The 25,244-nt window shown below is 48.1% G+C and overlaps 1 protein-coding gene across 1 annotated transcript in view; it reads right to left on the bottom strand.

Annotated features, from left to right (window-relative positions):
* Positions 1–25,244, bottom strand: part of CCAP (Crustacean cardioactive peptide) — a 93,700-nt gene that overhangs the window by 30,191 nt on the left and 38,265 nt on the right. Inside the window, exons 2-3 of the mRNA XM_065426728.2 lie at positions 11,498–11,595; positions 10,041–10,256 (exon numbers count right to left, since the gene is read on the bottom strand). Coding sequence (XP_065282800.1) covers positions 10,041–10,256; positions 11,498–11,572 — 291 coding nt within the window. The 5' untranslated portion in view covers positions 11,573–11,595. The remainder of the gene's footprint in view (positions 1–10,040; positions 10,257–11,497; positions 11,596–25,244) is intronic.

Here is a 25,244-nt window from a genome sequence, read left to right on the forward strand (position 1 = left end):
CTTGCGGTGGCTGGTCGAAAATCGCGGCGGCATGCAACGGAAGGTTAAGAATGCCTCTAAAACTGATCCTCAGCAGATAAGTGTTGGCAGAGTGAGGTCGTAAACGTGCCGAAAGTGCTCGAAAACGTTACATGGCCACGCAAAAAGGTTTATTGTACGCAAATAAATCCATGCTCTCTAGCGGGTGAGAGTAGCCAGTGCTTGAGGGATCGGTGGCAGCCATATTTTATTCCTTTCGAAAGGGGGCAGCCTGCGGCTATTCAGAGAAAAATTCAGTTTTGTTCCGCATATTAATGCATCTTTAACGCGTACGCGTCACTTCGGAATAGAAAAGTTTGGAATAGGGGCGCTATAACGTAAAACTATTCGAAACTTTTCTATTCCAATTCTGCAATCAGCCCACCGCGATTGGTCAAAAACTTTTTTGGACCACCCCCACTCACCTGTCTGTCACGCTACGTCATGAAAACCGCGATAGCTCCCCATCTGATATGACGTGTACACGCTGATTATACATGATTTGACCGAACGAAAGAAAAATAGTTATTTCTGATTGGACGCCTTTTTGCATTAGCCCTCGTCTATTCGTCAAAGTTTTCGGGCTGCACCCACTTCACCTGCCTCTCACCCGATGTCACAAAACCGCAAAAGCTTACCGCGTGAAAGTAACGCGTACGCGTTAAAGATTCGTTAATATGCGGAACAAAATAGAATGTCCTTCTGAATAGCCGCAGGCGGCATGCCCCGTTCCGAAAGGGAGAAAAGATGGCTGCCGCCGATCGCTCCGGCACTGGCTACTCGCCCCTGCCGGAGAGCGTGGGTTTATTTGCGTGTAATAAAACGTTTTGCTGGGCCGTGTAATGTTTTTGAGAACTTTCGGCACATTTGCGACCTCGTTCTGCCAACTCTTATTTGCTGAGGACCCGTCTTAGCGTCATTCTTAAGCTTCCGTTGCATGCCGCCGCGATTGTCTACGAGACACCGCAAGGTAGGTAAGAGAAACCGGACCAATCGCAGACGCCCGCACCACCCTTTTCAACCGATTATCGATATTCAGTGCAGTGGATCGGCCCCATCGAATCCCTCTCCACTTGAGCATGGTCCTCGCCTCTTGTCAGCCAATTAATGGGACAAGCCGCTCAGTGTAGGCAGTGTTGTTCGTTTTTAAAGCAAACAAAAGTGACCTCCTATAAATGAGGAGAGCGTTTGGTTGGGCTTATTTATCCAGTCAGCAAAGAAGGCCGAGGCGACGTCTGCGGTAATACCTTCGAGGGGCCATGCCTCGGACCATCGAGCGTAACGATCAATTGCGGTGAGATCCGGTTGGTGGAAGGGGGCCAATAATGTTGATGTAGACGTGTTGAAACCGTTCCGACGGCAGGGGTAATGCCTCAAACGGCGAAGTGACGTGCCAGCTGATTTTGGCACGTTGGCATTGGATATACGTGCGTGCCCAGGTGCGGCAGTCACGCTGCATTGAGCGCCAAACGTAACTGTCAGCCATAAAGCGTGTAGAAGCGCGAATGCCGGGACGGCTGAGCTTGTGTAACTGGTTGAAAAGGCTCGGCGATGCAGGAAAGGTACATATGGTCTCACTTGTCCGGTGGATATGTCGCAGTAGAGAGTATCCGTCGACTCAGGGACGGCAACTTGATGAAGTCGAAGAGCCATTCTCGAGGAGCTGCTGGAGTTCGGCGTCCGTTTTCTGAGCGTCAGCGAGGGCGTCAGTCGTCACGGATATCAACTCGACAGCGGAGACCCGGGAGAGTACGTCGGCGACCATATTATCTTTCCCGCTTATGTTTTGGATATCTGTGGTAAACTGGGCGATAAAGGCCATTTGGTTCTGCTATAGCGGTGAAAGTTTTTCGCGGCGTTGGAAGAAGGCGTAAGCGATAGGGTTGTGCTCGGTGTAGATGGTGCTGTGCTGTGCCTCGAGGATGTGGAGAAAGTGCTGGACCACTTCGTAGATGGCGAGAAGCTCTGTAGCAGACTGGCCAAGTCGTCTCCGCAGGGGTCGAAGTTGCATCTGCGACGCTGCCAGGGGACGAGGGTGCCTTTGGCTTTGAAGTTTCTTGGAAAAGAGCGCCAACGCATAGTTTCTGTCCACGTGCTAGAGGTATCAGTGCTAGAGGCATCGGTGAAGAGCCCCAAGGGGGCCTCTGGCTTGGGATCAGAGAGCAGAGTGGCGCTGCAGAGGGCAGTTTTGCAGTCTTCAAACGCTTGTGTTAAAGGTGGTGTCCAAGTGACAGATTGGTTATCTCGTAGGCCAACCACTGCATTGTCGAGAGGGGCCTGATATGTGGCCGCTTTAGGCACGAAGCGCCTGTAAAAGTTGAGCATGCCAAGGGAACGGCGGAGGTCTTTTGATGTGGTAGGCCAGCGTAGTTTTGAAGGGCGAGAATGTGGTCAGGTAAGGGTCTAGTCCCTTTTGAAGGGATCTTATGGCCAAGGAAGGTGACGACGGGGGCGCCGAGTGTGCTCTTCTGGAAGTTGGTGAGTAAGCCGTAGTCGTCGAGGCGCTGGAAAAGTTGGTGAAGGTGCTGGCGGTGGTCCTCTTCGTTGGGAAAGAAGACCGGAGTGTCGTCTAGGTAGACGAAGATGAAGTGTAAGCCGCGGACGACGTCGTCGATGAAGCGTTGGAAGATTTGTGCACCATTGCGGAGTCCGGAACTCATGAAAGGGAATTCAAATAAGCCGAAGGGCGTGACGATTGCGGTCTTTTGGACATCGTCCGGGTTCACAGGAATTTGTGTGTAGGCCTTTACGAGGTCAACAACTTAGAACGTGGTGCTACCGGGTAAGCGGTGGGCGAAATCCTGTATATGACGGACGTGGTACTTGTCGGGGATGGTCCGGCGTTGAGGGTGCGATAATCTCCTCAGGGTCGCCAGCCATCAGTCATCTTTGGCACCAGATAAAGCGGTGAGGCGTAAGGTCCCTCCGAGCGGCAGGAAATTTCTTCACGTAGCGTGACTTCAAACTCGGCTTGGGCGATTCACACGCAGTCCGGTGCTAGGCGACGGGCGCGGCAGGAGACCGCCGGGCCGGTAGTAGTACGGATGTAGTGGACGGTTGTGTGGCGCACCTCTCGTGGACGCCCGCTAGGTCAAGACAGATCGGGAAATTTTGCGAGGAAGGCATGGTACGGCAGTTGGTTTTGGACGGCGAGCACCTTAATGCTGGGCTGTTAGGTGGTAGTACGCTGGCCCGACGAGGAGAGACCTGTTGTGGCGTCATTAAGTTCGTCATGTCGGCAGTCTTTTAGGAGATAGTAGTACCCTAAGTCGGACCCGATGTAGCGTCGGCGACGACAAATTCCATGGAAATTCGCGGCGTAGGTTTTTGAGGTGGATGTTAAGGCGAAGCGAGCCGTAGGTCTTAATGCTCGAGTGATTCGCCACACTTAGCGCAAATGACGCGCAAGGGCGTTTGTCATGCAGGAAGGCTTGTGGAAAGCAGCGGATGTCGGAATCGCAGTCGATTCGGAATCGCCGCTTAGTGACTTGGTCGGTGACAAAAGTGCGACGGCTTCCAAGTTGGCAGCTCGCAGCCGTTTCTGCGGGCTGCCGTTGAAGTTTCCCTGATGTCCGGCTGAAGAGGGTGGTTACATTTCCGGGCCCTGTCGCCGAAGCGACGACGGTAGTAGCAGCGGCCGTTATCGTTACGATGCGATGAGTCGGCGTTGCGGTCGTGGCTTTGGGAGTGGTTGCGAGAACGGGACTTCGGGCCTTGATCCAGGTGCCTTTCAATAGAGTTCAGCTGATGGGTGATGTCGACGATACGGTACGCGAGCTCGAGGGTGGGTTGTGGGGCGCCGATGGCAAGGACGGTGAGTGGTGGCGATGGCAGAGAGACTTCGACGACTCGGACTGGTCCGCAATCTGGGCGAGCTGGTCCAGCGGTAGATTCGGCAGAAACTGGGGGATGGCCTGTGCGTGTGACGGTAGGCGCTGAAGCCAGATGGTTTGAAGGAGGGAGTCGTCAACCCGCGTATTGCCCGCAAGGGCACGCATATGGCGTAGGAACTGCGATGACTTGCTGTCACTGAGCTCTTTGTGCTGAAGTAGTTTGACCCACTTTCTGATCTTCTGAGGGTGAAAGCCGTCGGATCAGTTCCGTCCTCAGGTGCAGCTAACAATCGTCAGCCGGAGGACTTGCGAGTATGTCGCAAAGCTCAGTCCCGTAAAGAGAGTCCAGATTCGCGACGACCTAGTCGTAGCGCGTCCGATCCTGGGTAATACTTGCCAGGGAAAACTGCGCCTCTACTTGTGCGAACCACAATTCCGGTGAATCTGCCAAAACGGTGGACGCTTTACGGCGACGCGATAGACGTCTGAGTCGGCGACGGCCGCAGTAGCAGCAGCGCCTGCGCTGATAGCGACCGCTGGAGCGGAGCTTTGGGGTGCGTGGCCCGAGCGGGGCTGTGCGGAATCGTTTTGGATGGGGTGCTGCTGTTCCTGAAGTTGCTGCTCTTGGTTCTGGATTACCTGTTGCTGGGCCTGCAGTTGCTGTTGAAGTTGTTGCACTTGTTGGGGAATAGCGGCAAGAGGTTCCTGGTCGGCCATGGCGGTGCGGTAGGCTCGGTTTCCGGGTCACCAGCTGGATGTGGGAAATCATGGTTTGAATGCTTCCAGTCGAGACACATTACAGCAACTGATCCCCTTCGGGATGCACAGGGTGCACACATGGTTTTTCTAGCTTCTGTTGGCGAGAGTGTTCTTATCTTCGCCGGCGCTCATTTTGAAAAGCACCGACGCGGCGCGCAGACACAGAAGCCGCACCGTACCGTTTCGCCACATACTAATATGTAGTCTTTGTGGAATAAAGGTTAGTTGCAAGTCTGCGCTTGTCCTTTGTGTGCTCTCTCTGTGATTGTTTATATGCGCAGTTAAAGAAGTGTTTGCTGATTACGATGTCGTCCGGGTATTCGCGCATTCTTGGTAAGCCCCGCAATAACTACTCAATGCGCCGCCGCTGGAACAGTGCGGGAGCAGACAAGATGTCGAAGGCTTGTCGGTTGTACGAGTATAAGCCCTCGTGCGTGTAGATGACGGTTATCTTCTCAGTCTCCACGTCAAGCAGGAGCTGGTTATAAGCATTTCGCAAGTCCAATGTAGTGAATACTTCTCCCCCTTAGAACGCAGCAAAAATGCCATCCACATTTGGCAAAGGGTACTGCTCCAGGTGAGTGGCAGGATTCACGGTAAGCTTAATATCGCCGCACAGTCTGATGTCCCCATTTTTTCATCACCACTGGCACGACAGGCGCAGCCCACTCGGAGACACTGACCGGTGACAGAACGCCTTGCCGAACGAGGCGGTCAATTTCGGCGGAGACGGCTTTGCGAAGCGCGAACGGCACCGAACGGGTCCTCAAAAACCGTAGCACCGCACCTCCTCTCTTGCACAGCTTCACAGGCGGACCTTTTCAACAGCCCAGCCGGTCTTCAAACAAATCTGAGAACTTATCAAGAAGCACTTTTATGCCGTCTTCTGACTGCAGTGTATGAACGCATATATAGAGCCATGTTCTTCCAAGAGTGACAAGCCGGCTTCGCGAAAAGCTTGAAATGTGTTTCTACCGCACATTAGTGGTCAATCGCAGTCGACTACCGCGAACGAAGTGTTCACTCGCGTCTTGTCGTGTTCCATACTCATAGGGACTCGGCCGACTACTGGAAGAGGCCCCAAGAAGCAGAGCGAAGTGGTGTCTTTTCTAGCCCAGGCCACCACTCAAGCTGCCTGTGAACACGTTTTTTTTTTTAATAACGCTGACGGACGACCATGTGTCGATGAGCACCCCTAGTGTCCTGCCGCTTCAGACCAGTTTCGTTACATCGGTCGCATCCTCGCGTGGTCAACATTGTGCCGGGCGGATAGGGCGAAAAGCATTTCTTCACTGCTGTCTTCAGCATCGGACGGTTGAGCGCGTATGATCCCTGCTGGTCGGTGCGCCGGGTCTGGCACATTCTCGCCAAGTGTCCTCTTGTGCCGCATTTACGGCACACCTTCTTGACATGCTGGCATTCGTGTACCCAGTGACTTGAGCCACATCTCCTGCAAGAAGGGCGTGTTTCTCGTGTATTGTACCTGCTGCCACGACGCCTTTGAACGAAGAGCACGTTGCCGCCATCGTTCTCACCGTCTGCAGTCCTCATAGAACGGACGTTACGGTCAGCCATTTCTGAAGACATTGAGAATGCCTCAGCTTCATTTGCTTCAGCAGGACCTGCTTGGCGTCGTCGTCCCGAATAGCACAGACCATCCGGTCTCGTAACATTCTGTCCGAAAAACTGCTGAAGTTTCAATCATTCGCAAGACGTCGTAAGTCGACAACAAAGTCTTTAACTCTCTCTCGCCGTCTTCTCGCTTCCGTATAAAAAATGCGTGACTTGCCGCTGTCTCGTTCACTTGCGGGCTGTAGTGCTCTTCTAACACCTTCGCAACTTCCTCGTACGGTAAGCTGTTCACGAGCGTTGACGGTCATGTCCCTGAATGAATGAATGAATGAATAAAGCCTTTATTTTAAGGAAGGGGACGGCTCTAGGCCGCTGATGGGGATTAGGAGGGAAGGGAATGTGGGTACCCAGACTGTTGGCTGAAACACTTCATCTCAGTCTGGGATCTTCCGCTTTATGCAGGCTCAGGTGCATGTTTAGTTTCGCCGCTCTCACGTGGGCTGATCGACCCCTTCTACACTACTCGAAACAGGCCACTTTGTCTGCCATATGTCGCAATGGCTTTCTGTGTTTCAGGGTTAGTTTGTATTGCAATTCCTAATGTTCTAATGTCTCCGTGTAGTAGATGCTGAATGTTGGATCTCCCTTGTGAAAAAGCTGCACAGCTCCAACTGAAGTGTTGCAAGTCTGCTCTGCATGACTCCTGGCAATGTGTACATCGGGTGTAAGTCTTCGCAATCGTAGCTTGTCTGGGTTGGTGCCATTTCTCAAGTATGTGTGGTGTGTACGCAGCGTTTGCCATAACCTTATTCAAGAAAACCTCTTCCGTGCGGGTAAGCCCGCCCTTGTCGTCAAACACATGTACTCGTGTAGCTTCTAATAATCTCCGTTTACTGTCTGCTTTTATTTTAGTACTAATGTAATGCATCAGTGCTCTGCTAGGAGAACCTGCCGCCAATATGTTTAGGTATGGGTTTTGGTCCGCGGGGTTTGGCGAGGAAATGGAGTGTGGGGAGCTGTACGTGTAATCAAGCCCACCCGCTTGCGCGGCAGCAGCGTGAGCGGCTGCGTTTCCCCCATCCGTGCCGGTGTGCCCCGGTGTCCATAGGATTTCAACATTTGTCCCATTGTCCTGTATTCTCTTTAGCTTTTTTCTGGTGTCGTTGGCCACCGCATCATCTGTCGTAGGCCCCGTTAATTCGGCCACTGCTTTGTACGAATCAGTAAGGATCCGATAATTATTCCGCATACTCTGCTCTACAATGTCTCCCATGTCAATGGGAATGGTGTTGACCGCTCCCCATATAGCTAAGAGCTCAGCGTGCAAGGTTGCACCCCCAGGAAGCTGACATGTGTGATAGCCATCGTGTTGGGGTGCAGATGTGCTAACCCAGGCCATGCTTGCTATGTCGTTTGTGATTGCAGCGTCCGTGTAGATGTCAGTGGTGTGCTGCGGCGTTGTTTAATCCCAATCTCTTTTCAAATATTTTTCTAGCTTCCGCGTTTCGTCTGGCGATAGGGCGTTGTTGCCTCCGTACGCCCAGTGGTGCTTCCCATGGTGGCGTTATCGTCGCTTCCGCGGGCTCTGGCTTCGCATGGACTTGTTTATCCCATGCCACTGAAGAAGAACTATACACTGTCACTGAGCGATGCTAGCAAAAGTGCCCGGCACTCTTCGATGAGTCCTTGATATTGTTGCCTTCGAAGTGCGCCTCGAGACGAACATGGTGGGCATCCAAACTGCTTGCTCTCTCGTCGAACTCTGACGGCCTCGATCTCATTCTCGTTGCCACTGCGCGTCGTATAGAAATTTCGCGAGATCTCTATATATATACGTAAAAAAAGAAAGATAACAAAACGCGTGGCTACTCGCTTGCGCGCTCCAATGCTCTCAAATTTGCCACGTATGAGCGAATAACTCATCGGCGGAAAAAGAGTGCGAAATGGACACGGACAAGGGAGGAACACAGGACACGCGCCAGCCCTGTGTTCCTACCTTGTCCGTGTTCATTTCGCGCCGTTTTTTCACCAACAGCTTCGTACCAACTAGCTCGCATTCCTACCCTTTGAAGAACGAACGCTAATGGGCTGCCGTTGAGGAAGTGACATGACAGCGATGATTTCGTGTTATTCAATTTCCTTATGGCTATCGTGAGTCACCGGGCCTGTTGCTTTCGGCAGCATAGCGAGACCGATCGCTGGCATGAACTTCGCAGCCAACGCTTGCGTCCCGGCCCTGTCACTCTGAGCAAGGTCTTCTGTTTAAATTGGAAGTCGCTTACAGTTAGAAGTCCGCGCAGATGTCTTTCCTCGCCCGAACTTTCCAAAATGTTCGGCCATTTTTGATTTTCTGAAGCAGACAGTCTTTAGCAATTTTATCCATTTATGTAGATGAATGGATGTTTGCTTGGCCGTTACATGGAATGGGCCACAGTGATACCGCAAGAAGAGGCAACACGACATCAGTACTCTAAGACCCTTTCAATGCGTGGTAGCGGATTAGATATTAGTCTTGCGCAAACTTGCCGTGTATGCCGCACGAGCAGACGCAGACGATCGAGCAGACGCAGCTGCCCGATCTGCCCATGACGGCGTCAGGTGCGTTGCCATTCCACTTTCGAGAGCCGACGCAGCGAAAAAACTTGCCGTACTGGCAAACGACCTGACATTAGCTCAGTGGAATTCATCCAATTTCACAAGTGCGCGACTTCATACCCTGGACCCTAATTTACAACTCCGTATTCCGCCCGAGCTTCCACGACGCGACTGTACCCTTCTAGTTCGTCTATGGCTTGGAGTAGCATTTTCAAATGCGTACTCGTTTCTTATCGGAATGTCCGACAACCCACTTTGTGACTTCTGCGGGTGCAATGAAACAATCGCGCACCTTCTTTGTGAGTGCTCTCGTTTCAACCCGCAAAGAGCAGTCCTCTCAGCCACCCTAGACAAACTGGACAAGCGCCCACTGTCAGAAAACAAGATTCTTGGACACTGGCCTACGCGAACATCAGCGCGATCGGCCATGAAGGCGCTGCTGCGGTATTTAAAAGACACTGGACTTTCTGACAGATTGTGACTTCACTGTGTGACTCAGGATTGTACGGTGCACTGCATCACAGTAGGAACGCCTTTGCGGGCTGCGTGACAGTGCCCACAGAAACAGTTTGTGTGTACGTGCGTGTGTGTGTAGTTTCGTTTTTTTTTTAATCCTTCTCCCTCTCACCTATCGCTTCCCCTTTCCCCTCCCCCAGTACAGGGTAGCCAACCGGAGATAATCTCTGGTTAACCTCCCTGTCTTTCCTTTGCCTTTCTCTCTCTCTCTCTCTCTCTCTTGCGCAAACTTCTTATTACAGTGAACGAATCAGGATACGCGCTTTCTGATGCACGATACGTGTGTTGGATCATCGGCAATCTGTGAGTGCTTCTAAATTGCTCACAGGCGGATTACAGGCGGTACTGGCGAAGCGGAGATAATGAAGCGATCCTTTCACCTGATACATGCTGAATACTGTTTTAATACGTTAGCATTACTGCTGTACTGCTGCTCCAGTATTACTGCTATTTACTAGTATTACTACTATTACTATTTTTACCACTACTAGAATTACTGCTGCTCTAGCACGTTCTGTTTATGTGATGCAACAAAGCGCGGCATTACGTTGATCTGATGTGCTTCATTTTCCTCCTTTTTCCACAAAATACAAAGCTACGCAGTATACCGTAACACTGCTTGCAAAGTGATTAATTGGTATACATTTCGACGGCATATGTATTCGATTCTTCATTAGGCCTAGTTTCGAAAGCCACTGCTCAAGCACCCCTAGCGCAAATGCCAAAGGCCCACACGGGCACACTCACATCGCCAGCATCCAAAGCATTGCGGCTGCCTACGTCCTCTGGAAATTTGCTCCGGTAGCGCTGGTGACTCCTCGTCGCTTCATCCAGTATTCTCTGCCGCAGCACGGATATCAGGTTGCGCGTCCTGAACTGGGACCTCTTCCCTCCGCAACCAGTGAAGGCGTTGCAGAAGGGCCGCTTCTGCTCCGGGGCGAAGCGCTCTTCGCTCACGTCGTCCTGGCCGACAGATAGATGCACGACACATGGTGAGGCACCCTACTGACGTCTTTACTATCGCAAGGCTAGAGCATGAGAAACGCTTGTAAAAGACACACAGTTGCTAACACACACGTTATCTTCACGTTTAAGTCAATACTAGACAGAAAGTATTACAAGCACATTCGCCCGGAAACAAATTAGAGCGTATATTGCAAATAAAAAGAAGTAGATCTTAAATTTCGTTCTTTTTTTCCACGTTGCTTACTGTGTGTCACATGCATTTGCGCTTTGTATAGTTCGGTTTTCTTTTTCCCTTCCTCTCTCTCATCTATCACATCCCTTTGCGCCTCCCCAGTACAGGGTAGCCAACCGGAGATAATATCTTGTTAACCTCCCTGTCTTTCCTTTGCCTTTCTCTCTCTCTCTCTATATATATATATATAGTTTCGCGGAATATCGTAATGTTTAATAGTTGCCTCTTAGGCGTGTTGTTGGTATAATGTACTTTTTTTTCTTCAAATACCTTGCAACAGTTGACGTGGATGTGTGTTTTATGTTGTATGGCGATAGTAAATGTACTGCTATATGAAGGCCTCCAGACACGTTCTTGCTTAGATGGAGGTTTGTACACTGAAGCTTTACACATTCAAGCTTACACGGCACATCGAAACTTACAGCGAGAGCTACGCTCGCACATCAAGGTATGATGGGTATAAATGCGTTGATAGGCACTGATGCCTCTCAATTCTTGAGCTAACCCCGTATTCAGAAATGCATCTTATGGTGAAGCCCATGCCTGACTTCACCTAAATGACGCCTGACGCTCACTGCGTTTCCCTTGGCGCGTTCACGGTAGGCTTCATTTCGATCAAGGCAAGCATGGACTTCAACTTAAGATGCATTCTGAATACGGGGGTTAGCGCACGTATTTAAAATTTATATTTCTGTTTTCAACCACAGGAAAGACGGAGAAGCTTAGGCAAAGACACTTCGAACCTCTTCATCTGATGGCGAAGTTGACCGTATAACTTACAGAAATTACAGGGAACAGAGAAGTCTTGTAGTAATAATAATAGCTGTTGTTGCTTAATAAGTGCTGGCAGACGGAAAGGCAGGCTTCATTAGAACTGGCTATCCTAAATAGAAGCCCTGATGAAGCCCTGTTGAGACCTTACACCCCGCATAGAGTTAACCTGCTTGACGTACCTGCAAGTATTCCTTAAATACTGAAGCTCGCGACTTTCGGCGTCACAACTCACCGGCTTTTCTTGTGCTGCAGTCAGGCAGACTGAAAAGACGAGGACGCCGAAGAGGAGCAGCCCAGTTGCAGACATGATTGACCTTGCGCACCTAGATCCTGCAAAACATTAGAACACCTTCATAATCTGTGATTGCTGCTGTCAGCGAAGTTCTATCTATCAAAAAAAAAAAGTTGGAAGAAGAAAGAGAATTGGTGGGGAATCCACATAACTCTCCTGCCTCCCGTCGGAATGTGTCCCGACAAACACCATGTGTCGCAGAAGAGGTTAGCCGTGACATTAGCCAACGCTTCCTGGATAGCAGGCCTGTGCATTCTGTTTTTTGATGTCATGCTACCTGGACCAAAATTTCATCTGCGGAACCTGGCGTGACGAAAGCGGTGGCGTCAAGATCACCGCGGCTTACTCGGGAGCATTCCCATTGAATTGTATGGCAATCGAGCAAGGTGCTTTAGATACTGAGGGACTCTGAGTGTTGAATGACAAACAGCCAACGTTTTTCCGATCACCGGCCTCTTACAGTGTCATTGATTTGACATTACACTTGGCGGACATTCTTGCATCATCAACGACGAGTAAAGATAGAATGGGCAGCAACCATTTTTCTGTCTTCGTCAACATTGCTGGATTTCGTATCACCGGCCGAAGATCCTGCCCTGTGACGCATTGGGATACGTACAGGGACGCTCTAAACGAATCTTCTGGTGACCTGTTCTCGGATATGCTACGCAGCGAGAGATTAACTACTGCTTAGCTGAAGCTACCCTACCACTTTCCCACTCCGGACTTGAAGGTCAAAAATATATGCGCTGCCCGTAGAAGAGCGAAACGAAGGCTGATGAGGACGAAAGGCGATCCACCAATGAAGAGAATATATGACAGAATTAACGCAGTGATTCACCGTTACGCAAGGAAACTAAGAAGAGATCAATGGGCAGCATTTTGCGCGAGCCTCTCGCTCTTCACGCCAGTACCTAGGATATGTTGGGTCGTTAATAGCTTTGCTGAAAAAGTTCGACCAATCAAGCCATTTGAAGCCCTATCATTGAAGTTAGGCAAGCCACTCGCTTGTCTTGCGAATGCCTTTGCTCAAGCATACTCTTCCGGCAGGTCAGCAGGCACAACCAACCAGCCTCCGCCGCTATCGTCGTCTCTGACGGATGCTCCTTTCACACTGAGAGAGTTGGAACTAGCTATGAGCAGCCTCCGACATCGCTGTGCGGTGGGACCTGACCTTATCAGCAATCAGATGCTGATCAACCTACCGGTTGAGAGACGACGTAATCTGTTGAAAATTTTCAACGAAGTATGGACCAGAGGGGATAACCCAGATTTTTGGAAGGTAGCATGTATGTTACTGGTTCTGAAGACTGGAAAAAATCCGGCTGCTCTGTACTTGTACAGCTGACCATCACTGACCTCCTGTGCAGCGACCACTCACTTGGTACGTCAAGCAGGGTCGGAAACTACCATCGGGCATGACTTGGTTTCGGCAGCGTCTAAGTGCTCCAGACAATCAGCTAGACCTGCAAAGTCACATAGAACATTACAATGCAGACGGCTGGTCGACACTTGCTGTTTTTATCGATGTCTCCAAGGCTTACGACTATGTGTCTCAAGCAGCCATCATCAGCCACTTATAAGGAATAGGCGTCACGGGTCATCTGTTACACTTCATACATACGTTTTTCAATGATCGCCGCATCAGAGTTTGTCTTGGCGACCCTTTGAGCGATGGATTGATGAATGGATGAATAACTCTCTTAAGGTCCCTCGGTGTGCGCGATTAGCGCGCGGTGGGTCGCTCTCACGTTGGGAGAGAGAGGCCATGCCCCTCCGCCTGATGGACAGCCCAGAGCTGTGCTTCATGGTCCGAGTTGCGTAGAGCTCGTTCCCACTCCTCCTTGGTGGTCCTTGCCCCCGGCGCCAGGGGGCAACCCCAGAGCATGTGAGCAAGGCTAGCTATATCTTTACAAAAGCGACAGGCATTGTGAGGGCGCGCGTCCGGAAAGATTTTGTGCAGGAAGGCCGGGCATGGGGAGGTGCCCGTCTGAAGTCGCATGTACGTGACTTCTTGTGCTTTATTGAGTGCTTTTTGCGGTAGCGGCATGGTTCTCTTGACTAACTTATAATGCTGGGTGAGATCGTTGTAAGAGACGAGGGGGTCGCACTCGCTCTACCATCCTGCCGAGAGGGAGTCCGGGTTCGCACGGTGAGTTAGGTCAACCAATTGATGTAGTGTGGGGTGAGGTGTTGAGTACCAAGCATTCTGCCGACAGTCGGAGATATGCTCCCTGTTCCAAAGGACCGAATTGCCCTCTTGGAGTCGCAGTACACCAAGCTTTTATCGTCTTCTAGGAGTGCAAGGCTGATGGCCGCCTGCTCGGCCACCTCAGGACTATCAGTGCGGACCGTGCACGCGTTGATGAGCGCACCATCTTTGTTGACCACCGCTGCTACATAGGCTCTTCTGCCAGGATATTTGGCTGCGTCCGTAAAGCAGCATGCTTTCCCGGAGGCGGCTGCCTGTCAGAAAAGTGCTTTGGCTCGAACAAGTCTTCTGTCGATGTTGTGCTCTGGGTTGATATTCCTGGGCAGAGGGGCTGAGCGATAAAATTGGCATATTTCATTGTGTACCACAGGGGAGTGTTTTATCTCCCTTATTATTTAACATCGCCATGACGACTCTCCCAAGAATACTAAACTATCGAACACCCATGAAGATGTCTATATATGCCGATGATATCTGCGTATGGGTCTCCGGCTACCAGCATCGTAGCCACGTACGAATAGCCCAGGTAGCAGTAAATGCAATTCAGGGCCATTTGAAAACGCTTGGCTTATCACTATCAACAGAGAAATCATCATTCATACTATTTCCTAGAATTAAAAGAAAATCTACACGCTCGAAGCTGAATTTGAACGTGCACCAGGTTTGACAAGTCACCAACCACCCGACGTCGATGCTACGGCTACATACAGCATTGCTTACAAGTCGCATACTATACCAACTACTTCTGATGTCACCCTGAGATAGCCAATAGAAGCGCTTAGAAACCATACACAGAACAGGTATTCGGATGTGCTTGGGAGTCCCTCAACCGGCATCGAACAAAAAAGTGCTCGACGAAGCTGAGTCACGACCTCTGTGACTTCAAGTTTCCCAGACTCTCATGAACCAACTACTAAGTCTGAGTGAGTCTTTGCCCGGCAAAGCCCTCTTAAGATGTGTAGGTAATAGGCCGCACTCACATTTTTATGCAGCACTGAACACGCTTCCACTCTTAGGATTACTCTGCTCGAGACAGAGGGAGAAGGTAGACCCACCCTGGACATTCGAGGATATAACATGAAACTTAAGTGTACCATGACTGCAGTCAAAGAGCTCCATTCCAGCTGTAGAAGCCAAGTCACTAGTTCTGGAACATTTGCACCCGACTTACGAGAATCACCTCCATGTATATACAGATGGCTCTGTCAAAGTATACGAAGATCGCTGCATAGTTGCATTCTATATTCCCTCTCTTTGATATGCGTGTTCTGGCCGGCTGGACAGCATAGCTTCGTCGACAGTCGTAGAAGGCGTGGCAATAGCTGCTGCTCTGCGCAAACTAAAGACGTTGCCACCACAAAATGTGGTCCTCCTTACGGACTCAAAGGCCGCGTTGCAACAACTCTACCATGGCCTACCGTCCATCAAGTTCCCACGCCAATCAGTAACCCTCGTGAAAGAACTTGGCAACAAAGGCTTCACAGTACAGTTTCAGTGGATACCTTCCCACATTGGCATTGCTGGCAACGAAAAAGCTGGTGCCTCTTGCATACGCAACGCTCCATCCTCCTCCCAAAGCCAAGGGCCCAAAGAGCAATCAAGTTAACGAAGCTGACACACGAAATCACTTTGTGCCACTTTGGGTTCCACTGCATAAGCCATGCGTCACTAAGAGATTTTGTCTAGAGGAAGCCTCACTTCTACAGCGAATAAGGACAGGATCTGCTAGTACGAAAGCATGGTTATTTAATACGGGGCGCATCAATTCTCCGAGCTGTACGACATGCGACGAGGCAGGAGACATTGAACACTTTCTGTGGTCATGCCCAAAATTTCGAGGCGAAAGGGACGCTCTCCTGTAAAATCTGCAACATAAGTCCTTCCACATACGTGCCTGCAACACCTTGTGTTCCTCGAAGGACCAGGAATAGCCCGCAAAGAAACTTCACATCTCCTCATCGGATTCTTAAGAGAGACTGATCTGATGGACAAATGGTGATACACGACAGTGATTTTATAAGAGACGCTTGGGCGGGGCAATTGCCGGCCTTGATCTCCGGGCTAAACCCACCTGTTACTACAACTAGCCACCACTACCACCACCAGCACGCCGCCGCACATTTAATAATTTCTTTTCGTACATATATATGTCTTAGTTTACCTAATGTGTGTTTTCTTTTTTTTTCGTTACAGTCATTCGTGACGTTATTTGTCTTCGTTTGCGTCCAAAATAAAAATGGTTGACTATATCTGATTTCACGAAAATGCAGTGTTTTCGCATGACAAACGCAAAGGCGTGTGTTGGTGGTTATTCGTGGCACGCGAGAAGTGGCGTAGTCAGTGGCGTAATGTTGATGTCGCAAAAAGCTCTCATGTTAGCACACCCGAAGACCTTTCAACGGCCGTGATGAACACACAAACATACGATAGTTTCAAGGCACGACTCACTCACCATAGGCGTATCTCCCCGGGTGGGTCAAGAGGACCACTTGCCCCGCCTCCTGTTTTCCTCCCCCACTTTTGAAAGCGGGCACTTTCGGCTGCGCGCTGGACATCGCAACAAAACTACAGCTGAAGCTAAATTTTCTTTCTTAATAGAGTGACCAAATAAGTAGCGCATTTCTTTACTACGCATCCCCTGCTTGGACAGCGAGAATTGTCTTCTGTGCCTTCTCGGGACGCCCTGTAGCGCGGGATTGGCCATACCCACTCGCGTTGCGGAGAACGCCTGACGCTGGGCAGTTCCCGCCCTAACAAATGTCATCTCGCGCCACTTGCATCATGCTCAGTTTATTGGGGGGACCGCTGTTTCCGTATTCGAACACACAATCAGCTTGGCATATTTAACCTGTGGGTGAGGCGGAGGTCTTGATTAAGTATTACAATCATCTATGCAAAACGACTGATGTGCTTTACGGCATGCAATCATTGGTTTATCAAATGCTAGAACTGTTTAATCTCTGCCTAAAGATAGCCGGCGTAGCGTTGCAGTCTCAGTATATTAACACCTTCAACAATAAAATCAAACCTCTTACAGGTATAACTGTCGAACTTCATCGTGTAAACACTACTTATCGTAGATAGGCTAGTGAAATCGACCTTGGTCGAACGTGCAGAGCCATTTTAATACCAATAGAACACTGACTTGAATTTTTTCTAAAGGCATGTGTCACTTCTGACAGACGATTTCCTTTTCAGGCTGGTTTTAAATAAGAGCCACTCGTTTCCCGGCAGGAGAAAAAAAAAACAGATATTCCATATTTTAAAAACTGAGGCCTACTTTTTGGTGACGTGCACCGAAAATTCGCACTGTGTAGGTTGTTTATGTGCCCTGAAAACAGTTACTGATAGGCGCTTTCTCCCAATTCTTATGCGTTATACACGGCATTTGATTGTTTTCCTCCGGTGTCCTCGGTAAATTATGCAGGGCATGGTGTATATACTTATTCGAAGTACGAAGCAATGTTCTTAGTGACGAGCGATATATGCTTATTATGTGTAGGTTCATAATATCCTTTATAGAAAGTTACTCGTTGAAGCATAACAGAGTGTCACACTGCCACTAATCTAAATATTTCCCAGACTCTTAAAACAACAGCACAAGAGACGGTTGACATTACCTGAAAATAGAGGGAATTTTAAACGCGATGCGTTGCGAAACTTTCCTGCTTTAAATGGAAGTGTTGCAGATAATTATTAAATTCTCGTTTTTCCATGTGTTTTCACGCATCATACGTGATTCGGAGTTTGGTTTTTCGGTGCCCACGGTGAGCTAAAGAAGGCATCTTCTTTATATCGAGGGCAAATTTGGGGCATGGTGTGGCCACTCTGTCAATGTTCCAAATGGGGGGGGGGGGGGGAGTTAAATGCGCATTTTCCAATATAATACTTATGCAAGTGGTCCATAGCATTACTAGCGCGCTATAACGTAAAGCTATTCCAAACTTTCCTATTTCAATTCTGCAATCAGCCCTCCGCGATTGGTCAAAAGCTTTTTTGGACCACCCCCACCCACCTGTCTGTCACTCGACGTCATGAAAACGGCCATAGCTCCCCATCTGATATGACGTGTACACACTGATTATACATGATTCTACCGAACGAAAAAAAAAACTAGTTATTTCTGATTGGACGTCTTGTTGCATTAGCTCTCGGCTATTCGTCGAAAGTTTTCGGGTCACCCACTTCACCTGCCTCTCACGCGACGTCACAAAACCGCAAGAACTTACCGCGTCAAGTGACGCGTACGCGTTAAAGATTCATTATTATGCCGAACAAAACGGAATTTTCTCCTGAATAGCCGCAGGCTGCATGCCGCGTTCCGAAAGGAAGAAAAGATGGCTGCCGCCGATCGCTCCGGCACTGGTTACTCGCCCCTGCCGGAGAGCGTGGGTTTATTTGCGTGTAATAAAACATTTTGCGGGGCCGTGTAATGTTTTCGAGAACTTTCGGCACGTTTGCGACCTCGTTCTGCCAACTCTTCTTTGCTGAGGATCCGTTTTAGCGTCATTCTTAAGCTTCCGTTGCATGCCGCCGCGATTGTCGACGAGACACCGCAGGGTAAGTAAAAGAAAGCGGACCAATCGCAGACGCCGCACCACCCTCTTCAACCGGTTATCGATATTCAGTGCAGTGGCTCAGCCCCATCGAATCCCTCTCCACTTGAGCATGGTCCTCGCCTCTTGTGAGCTAATTAGATAAGACAAGCCGCTCAGTGCAGGCAATGTTATTCGTTTTTCAAGCCAACAAAAGTGACCTCCTATGAAGGAGGGGAGCTTGTGATAGTTTTTTTTTTTTTTTCAGAAAACGCTGCGGGTGATCACCCGATGCTTGCGTCGGCGGTTACGCAAATTTGACGTCAGGGGATTGGAACAAAAGCATATTGGAATAGTTTTACGTTACAGGGCCCCTAGTCTGTTTTACGAGCGTTGTAAAACTTTGATGGCCGCGCTGACATAGTTACAATTACAACTGTGGTCAGATTTTGCGAACATAAGTGGAACAATCTGCCAAGTTAGTGCGCGATGGTAAATGCGTGTTGATCAAATACAGCGTTATAAAAATTTTTAATATTTGGGGTTTTACGTGCCAAAACCACTTTCTGATTATGAGGCACGCCGTAGTGGAGGACTCCGGAAATTTTGACCACCTGGGGTTCTTTAACGTGCACCTAAATCTAAGCACACGGGTGTTTTCGCATTTCGCCCCCATCGAAATGCGGCCGCCGTGGCCGGGATTCGATCCCGCGACCTCGTGCTCAGCAGCCCAACACCATAGCCACTGAGCAACCACGGCGGGTGTTATAAAAATTGTAAGCAAGTGTTCGAAAGCATCACGCTGCTGCTATTAGCCAGGTTTCCCAATGTCCCAAGGGAACTCTGCGTTTCATATATCTTATACTTTGAAGGAATAGACAACATACTAAGTGTTAACTTTTGTGGCTTATTTAGAAGCGTTAAGAATATTTATTGAAGCCACATCCTTTTTTTTTACTTTTTATGCGTGGTATATATTAGTTTCGCCTGGTACCCTGTCTGATATAAAGGAGGCAGATTCGTTTTGTTTGGTGACTGTGAGGACAAGTTTATGGGTGAAGTTTAGGTGAAGTTCAATATACATCACTAATTGGGGCTTTAGCAACAAATTACATATGTAAGCAATCTAGAGTGTTATGAGCGTGCCTAACGTGATGGAGATAATTGGGCGCGCTGCCCTGGCAGAACTATAAAAGCCACCAGAATCAAACTGAGGGAAAATTGATGGCACGCTATGGAAACTCTCTGTGCGAAGTATTGTTGGATCAAACACAGCCTTTATAAAAAAATATTATTCAAGTGTTAGAGCGTGTGATATGGCTGCTATCAGCTATGATTCCCAGTGTCCCGACATAGCTATACCTTACAACAGGCTTATATTTTGTGGAAAGCGGACCGGGGCATGGTAACTGCAATGAGCGACAAAATTTTTACGTCACTGGTCCAGTTAGAAGCGTTGCAAGTAATTACTGAGCTGTCGTTTTTCTTTCCCTATTTTCAGGCATGATAACATGTTCCGACTGGGTTTCAGCGACATCCTCGGTGAACTAAACAAGACATTTTGTTTATAATGGGCGAAAATAAAGGGAGCGTTATGGACAATATGGTAGGTAAACTTCAAAGACGAATGCTAATTATGGCATTTCCAGTAAGTTACCCATACAAGCGATCCGGAGTTTTATGAATGTGCTTTGCGAACAGAGAATTTATCCCGCTGCCCTGGGAAAACTGTGAACTCAACCGATATCAAATCTAGCGAAAAGTTAGTTGGGGGGGGGGGCGAAGGGGCAGGGAGGGAGGGAGGATACCATGCTAAATGTTATGGCGAAGTAACATGTGTGTTGATGAATTACTCGCTTTTTAAGAATTTCCAACAAGAAGTGCTACAAAGCATTACCTGTGGGCAAGGTCTAAAATGGAACTGTCATATATATTCGGGCAACCATTTTAAGTATACGTTATAGTCAAGAAACTGAAACTTTTATTCCAACTGTTCCAAAGAAACAGCTACGCTGGAAATCGGGTTGTAATTCTTCAAAGGTCGCTCACATCTGCTGCCTTTTCTTCTTGTGTATATTGCAAGTAATTCATGTTGATTGCACTTCATTGGGTATAGCCTTCACAATACTGTTACGTTAACTAGCGATACATTTAAGCTGTAGACCTAAACACCTAGTAGAATTCTTTGTTTAATTACTAAAATTGTTTGTAGCAAATGCGCATTTTTTATGTGCGCTGTACTGCTGCTACTGGGCGGGATCTGGGACCTCTGTGAGGCACTCATTGCCTGTTGTCCCTGTGTCACCTTGAGATTTTACAAAGTTGCCAGAAATAAATGGAAATTCAAATAATTTTGCGGGCCCCTGTGATTTACCACGTCTGATTGATAAATAGGTCTATGTCTGTTAAAAATAAATGTAACTGGACACACGCATTTTCAGGCTCTTTCACTTATTGTAACAGTAATTCGCAATATATATATATATATATCTATATATATATATATATATGTATATATATATATAGAGAGAGAGAGAGAGAGAGATCAGATCGCTTGTGGTTCGCCCCCCAATCCAGAAATAGTTGGTACGCCACTGAGACCCACAGAAAAAAAAAGAATGAGAGGGAAATGCAGGGAGCTATAGCCGTGGTTAAGGTCCTTATTTATTTATTTATTTATTTATTTATTTATTTATTTATTTATTTATTTATTTATTTATTTATTTATTTTCACAATACTGCGGACGCCTGTCCAAGTAGGAGGGGGCTGCATGAGCAAATACAACAAAAAGCGAGCGTACAAAGACATACAAGGGCCACGAAAAGCGAGTCAACAAAATACATCACGTGGGTGGTTGTAACCAATGGGAATTTCCGGGCAGGGCATTCTACTCATTGATTGTTTTCGGAAAAATTGAGTAGTTATAGAAGTTCGTTCGTGCAAATACTGGCATAACAAACTGGCTTTGCTTGAGGAGGAAAATTTGAGATGTGTCCTTTACAATATAGTCGCGTGGTTGTATTCTCAGTTTCCCGTAATAAAGCTGGCGAAAGAAATTTAATCTGGCAGTTTTTCTTAGGTCAGTTAGTAGTTCCAAGTTTGCGGTTTCTAGCATACTGGTCGGACAATCACGTTGCTTGAAGCGTTTATAAATTAAGCGAGCGGTTAACCTTTGAACTTTTCTAGTTTTTCAATACCTATCAATGTGTGAGGAAACCGAACAATACTCGAATATTCTATTAGAGGTCCAACGTACGTTTTATAGGCTTTCAATTTTAATGAAGATGCGGAGTCTTCAAAATTAAATTTTAGAAATCCTAACCTTTTGCGGGCTCCAGAGGTTATATTGTCTTTGTGAGGCATTTAGGATAGACGTGAAGTTATCCCCATGTATTGGCAGCTTTCTACTTTCCTAATCTTATTATCCTTCATTCTTTACAAGTATTCTAGCTTTCGTAATTTATTTGTAATAAATATATGCACTGATTTGTCATAATGGATCACCATATCCCATTCATTGCACCATTCTGCCAGCCCATCCAAAGTTTCTTCAAGAAGAAGCTGATCAGGAACAGTTCAAACGGCGCTATAAGTAATGCAATCACCTGCAAACAATTTGACACGAGCAGGTGAGTCCACAATTTTAACTAGGCCATTAATATAAATATTAAATAGTACTGGACCCAGCCCCGATCCCAGAGGTACGCCAGAAGTTACCCCCCAAAAACGGGAGCATGATCCATTTATTTCTACATGCTGTTTACGACGAGTCAGGCATGAATTTACCCAGTTTATGATCTGTGCGGGGTATTCCAAGAAGTTTCATTTTATTTATTAGTGTCGAATGAGGGACTCTCTCGAATACCTCAGAATAATGTAAGAAAATAGCATCAACTTGACCGCCCCCACCAAGCACCGAAGCGAGCTCATGGACAGTGACTACTATGTGGTTGTGGAGTATCCCTGTCTAAAACCATGCTGATTTGCCGTAAGTATATTGTTTCGTTCCAAAAAATCATTCAGGTAAGTGACTATCACGTGTTCTAGTGCTTTGCAGCAGCAACAGGTGAGTGATATCGGTATGCAATTATTTACAGAAGATCGGAGACCTTTCTCAAAAACTCGTAGTAGCCTACGAAGCTATAGTTACCCTGCGCTGACCACTTTATAGAAATGACGCAGGACGGAAGCTCCGCCTGCTTGCTCGCCATTGCACCAGGTCGTAATAGAATGAGCCACATTTCAGAAATTTCCGATTATATTCCCTTGATCCCATATTAAGCCTTCGAGTCCCATCAAAGCTTCGTCGTGGAGACGCCACGTCATGCTTTTGTATCGACTGTGGTTGGGCGTTGCTTTTACCAAAGCATATGCGTTCCGCATAGGGATGGCCGACACCGCAACCTGTGACCACTGTGGCCATGAAGAATCGACTGCCCATATTTTGTGCGACTGCCCGCGGTACAGTCCACAGAGGGAATCCCTTCACCACGAACTCAACCAGCTGGACGACCGACCCCTATCGAAAGAAGGAATTCTACACCGTCGACAGGACCTAAGGTCACAGAAGAAGGCCGTGTAAGCGCTATACTGCACTTGTTGCGATCTACCGGCCTTTGTGAACATCTCTAACTGGAGCGCCCTTCGTGTGTGTGTCTCTGTGTGTGATTTTTCCCTTTCCTCTTTGTCCTCTTTCTAACCCCTATCCCACAACCGCAGTGTAGAGTAGCAAACCAGACTAATATCTGGTTAACCTCCCTGCCTCTCCTCTTCATCTCTCTCTGTCTCTCTCTCTCTCTGCGCTGACAGATGAAACCGAAGAGAATGGAAGGTGGGGGTATAAAAAGGAGAAAGTTTAATGCTTTAAAAAGATGTGTGATAACTTTATTTCGAATCCGGCGATCGGGAGGCCCGGGCCTGGGGCCGCCCAGATGGCCACTGGGAGCTGCTGCTCCCGTGCGGCCTCCATGGCTCGCTGGACGGCCCAAAGTTGGTCTTGGAGTTCTGAGCTGAGCAGCGCGGCTGACCCCCGCGCCCGTGGATTTTCCGGGGAGACTGCCATTTTATCTTGATACATTTCAGATCCCCACAACATGTGTTGAAGGGTGGCTCTAAGAGACTTGCATAGCTTGCACATATCGCTCTCGTATATATCGGGGTAGATAGTTTTTAGTTGCACGGGACTCATAAAAGTTTCTTTTTGTATTCGCCTCCAAGTAACGGACTCAGCTCTGTTCAGTTTAGTGTGAGGCGGTGGTAATACTCGCCTTCGATTTTGATAGAATTTGGTGATATCTCCAAATCTCCACCTCCGCATTCTTCTGAGCGATGAAATTCACTCCTTGCTCAGCTCCGCGAGTAAGACCTCGAGCTTCGCGGTGTGCTACCTCGTTAAGGTTGATTGCGGGAATTCCTGGAGTCGTAGGCACTGGGAATCAGAGCAATTGCCTGCCGTTCTTCACTGCGTTAGAGAACTTTGCTTCATTGACTCTGATGATGTGCCATGCCTCAGGAGAGATCCTACCTTTTGCATAATTTCTAATGGCCGCTTGAGAATCGCTAATGATGTACTGAGCATTCGTGGAGACCATTGCTAGTGCAATGGCTACCTCCTCTGCTGTCTCGGAATGTTTGGTATTAACTGATACGCTTGTAAGGGGTTTTTGGGTGTGATCTACGATTACTGCTACGTAGCTATTTCTGTGTGGGTTTTCAGCTGCGTCTACCAAGGTTGCTCTGTCGTCTGACCCAAGGCTTCGGATCATGTTCTCTGCTCTACTCTTGCGTCTGCTGTCGTTTTAACATGGATGCATGTTCTTAGGTATATTTGGTACTAGGAGTTTGTCACGAATTTTTCTCGTCACCGTCCTATTTTCTCCGTATAGATTGTGGTAATTTATTCCTAGTTTGCTCACTATATGCCGTCCCGTTTTGGTTTTGGTTAGTCGTTCTGCCCGAGATGTTTATTGTGCTTCTATGAGTTCGTCCAGTATGTTGTGGAGTCCTAAATTTAGGAAGGGATCCATGCTCGTACTGATGGGAATCCCTAGTGCTAGTTCGTATGCATTTTTTTATCAGGTTGTTAATTTTACAGTCTTTTCAGCTGCCAACCAATTGTGGAAGGCTGCTAAGTATGTGATCTGACTGATTACGAATGACTGTATTAGCCACACGATACTTTCTTCCCTCATACCCTGGTGTTTGTTAGTAATTCGTTTGATTAATATCATGGTTTTTGTTACCTTTATGTCTAACTTCTTTAGAATTTCCCCATTTGTGCCTTTGTTCTAGAGTACTAGACCCAACACCTTGAGCTGGTTCACTATTGGGATATTCCGCCCGTTCTTGGTGTGTAGCTTGATTTCCTCATGAGCCTTGGTTCTGTCGTATCCTTTGGAAGGCCTACCCCTAAGTGTGGGGCGGTACAAGGGAAGTTCAGATTTCTCTGCAGAGCACGTGAGGTCCGTTCCTATGAGGTGTTCCTCTACTGTGTTAATTGCAGTCTGGAGTCGTTCTATTGATCCGTCGCTGCCATCACAGGTCCAGATAGTAATATCGTCCGCGTAGATTGTGTGATTCAGGGACTCTATGAGATTTAATTTTTCGGGGAGTCCCATCAAAACGGGATTAAACAGTTACTGTTATCCTTTCTTCTGGAGCCTCGACTCTAGGGTACAGGGACAAGGTAGGGCCCTTCACCGCCCAGGAATTTCTTAACGATTCTAACTGATTGCCCTGTTAAATCATTTGTTTTATTTTTCATGCTTATCGATTCAAATGGCACAGGTTGTGTCATCCACCTTGCTCCGTCCCATCTGTTGCACTGTTATCACAATGTTGAACTCGAACCAACTACAGTTAAAACTCGATTTAACGAAGCCCGATTTTACGAAGTTCCCGATCTAACGAAGAAATTTCCATTCCCCGGCAAGTACCACT

The sequence above is a fragment of the Dermacentor albipictus genome, chromosome 1 (genome assembly GCF_038994185.2).
Source record: "Dermacentor albipictus isolate Rhodes 1998 colony chromosome 1, USDA_Dalb.pri_finalv2, whole genome shotgun sequence".
In the NCBI taxonomy this organism is placed as follows: Eukaryota; Metazoa; Arthropoda; class Arachnida; order Ixodida; family Ixodidae; genus Dermacentor; species Dermacentor albipictus.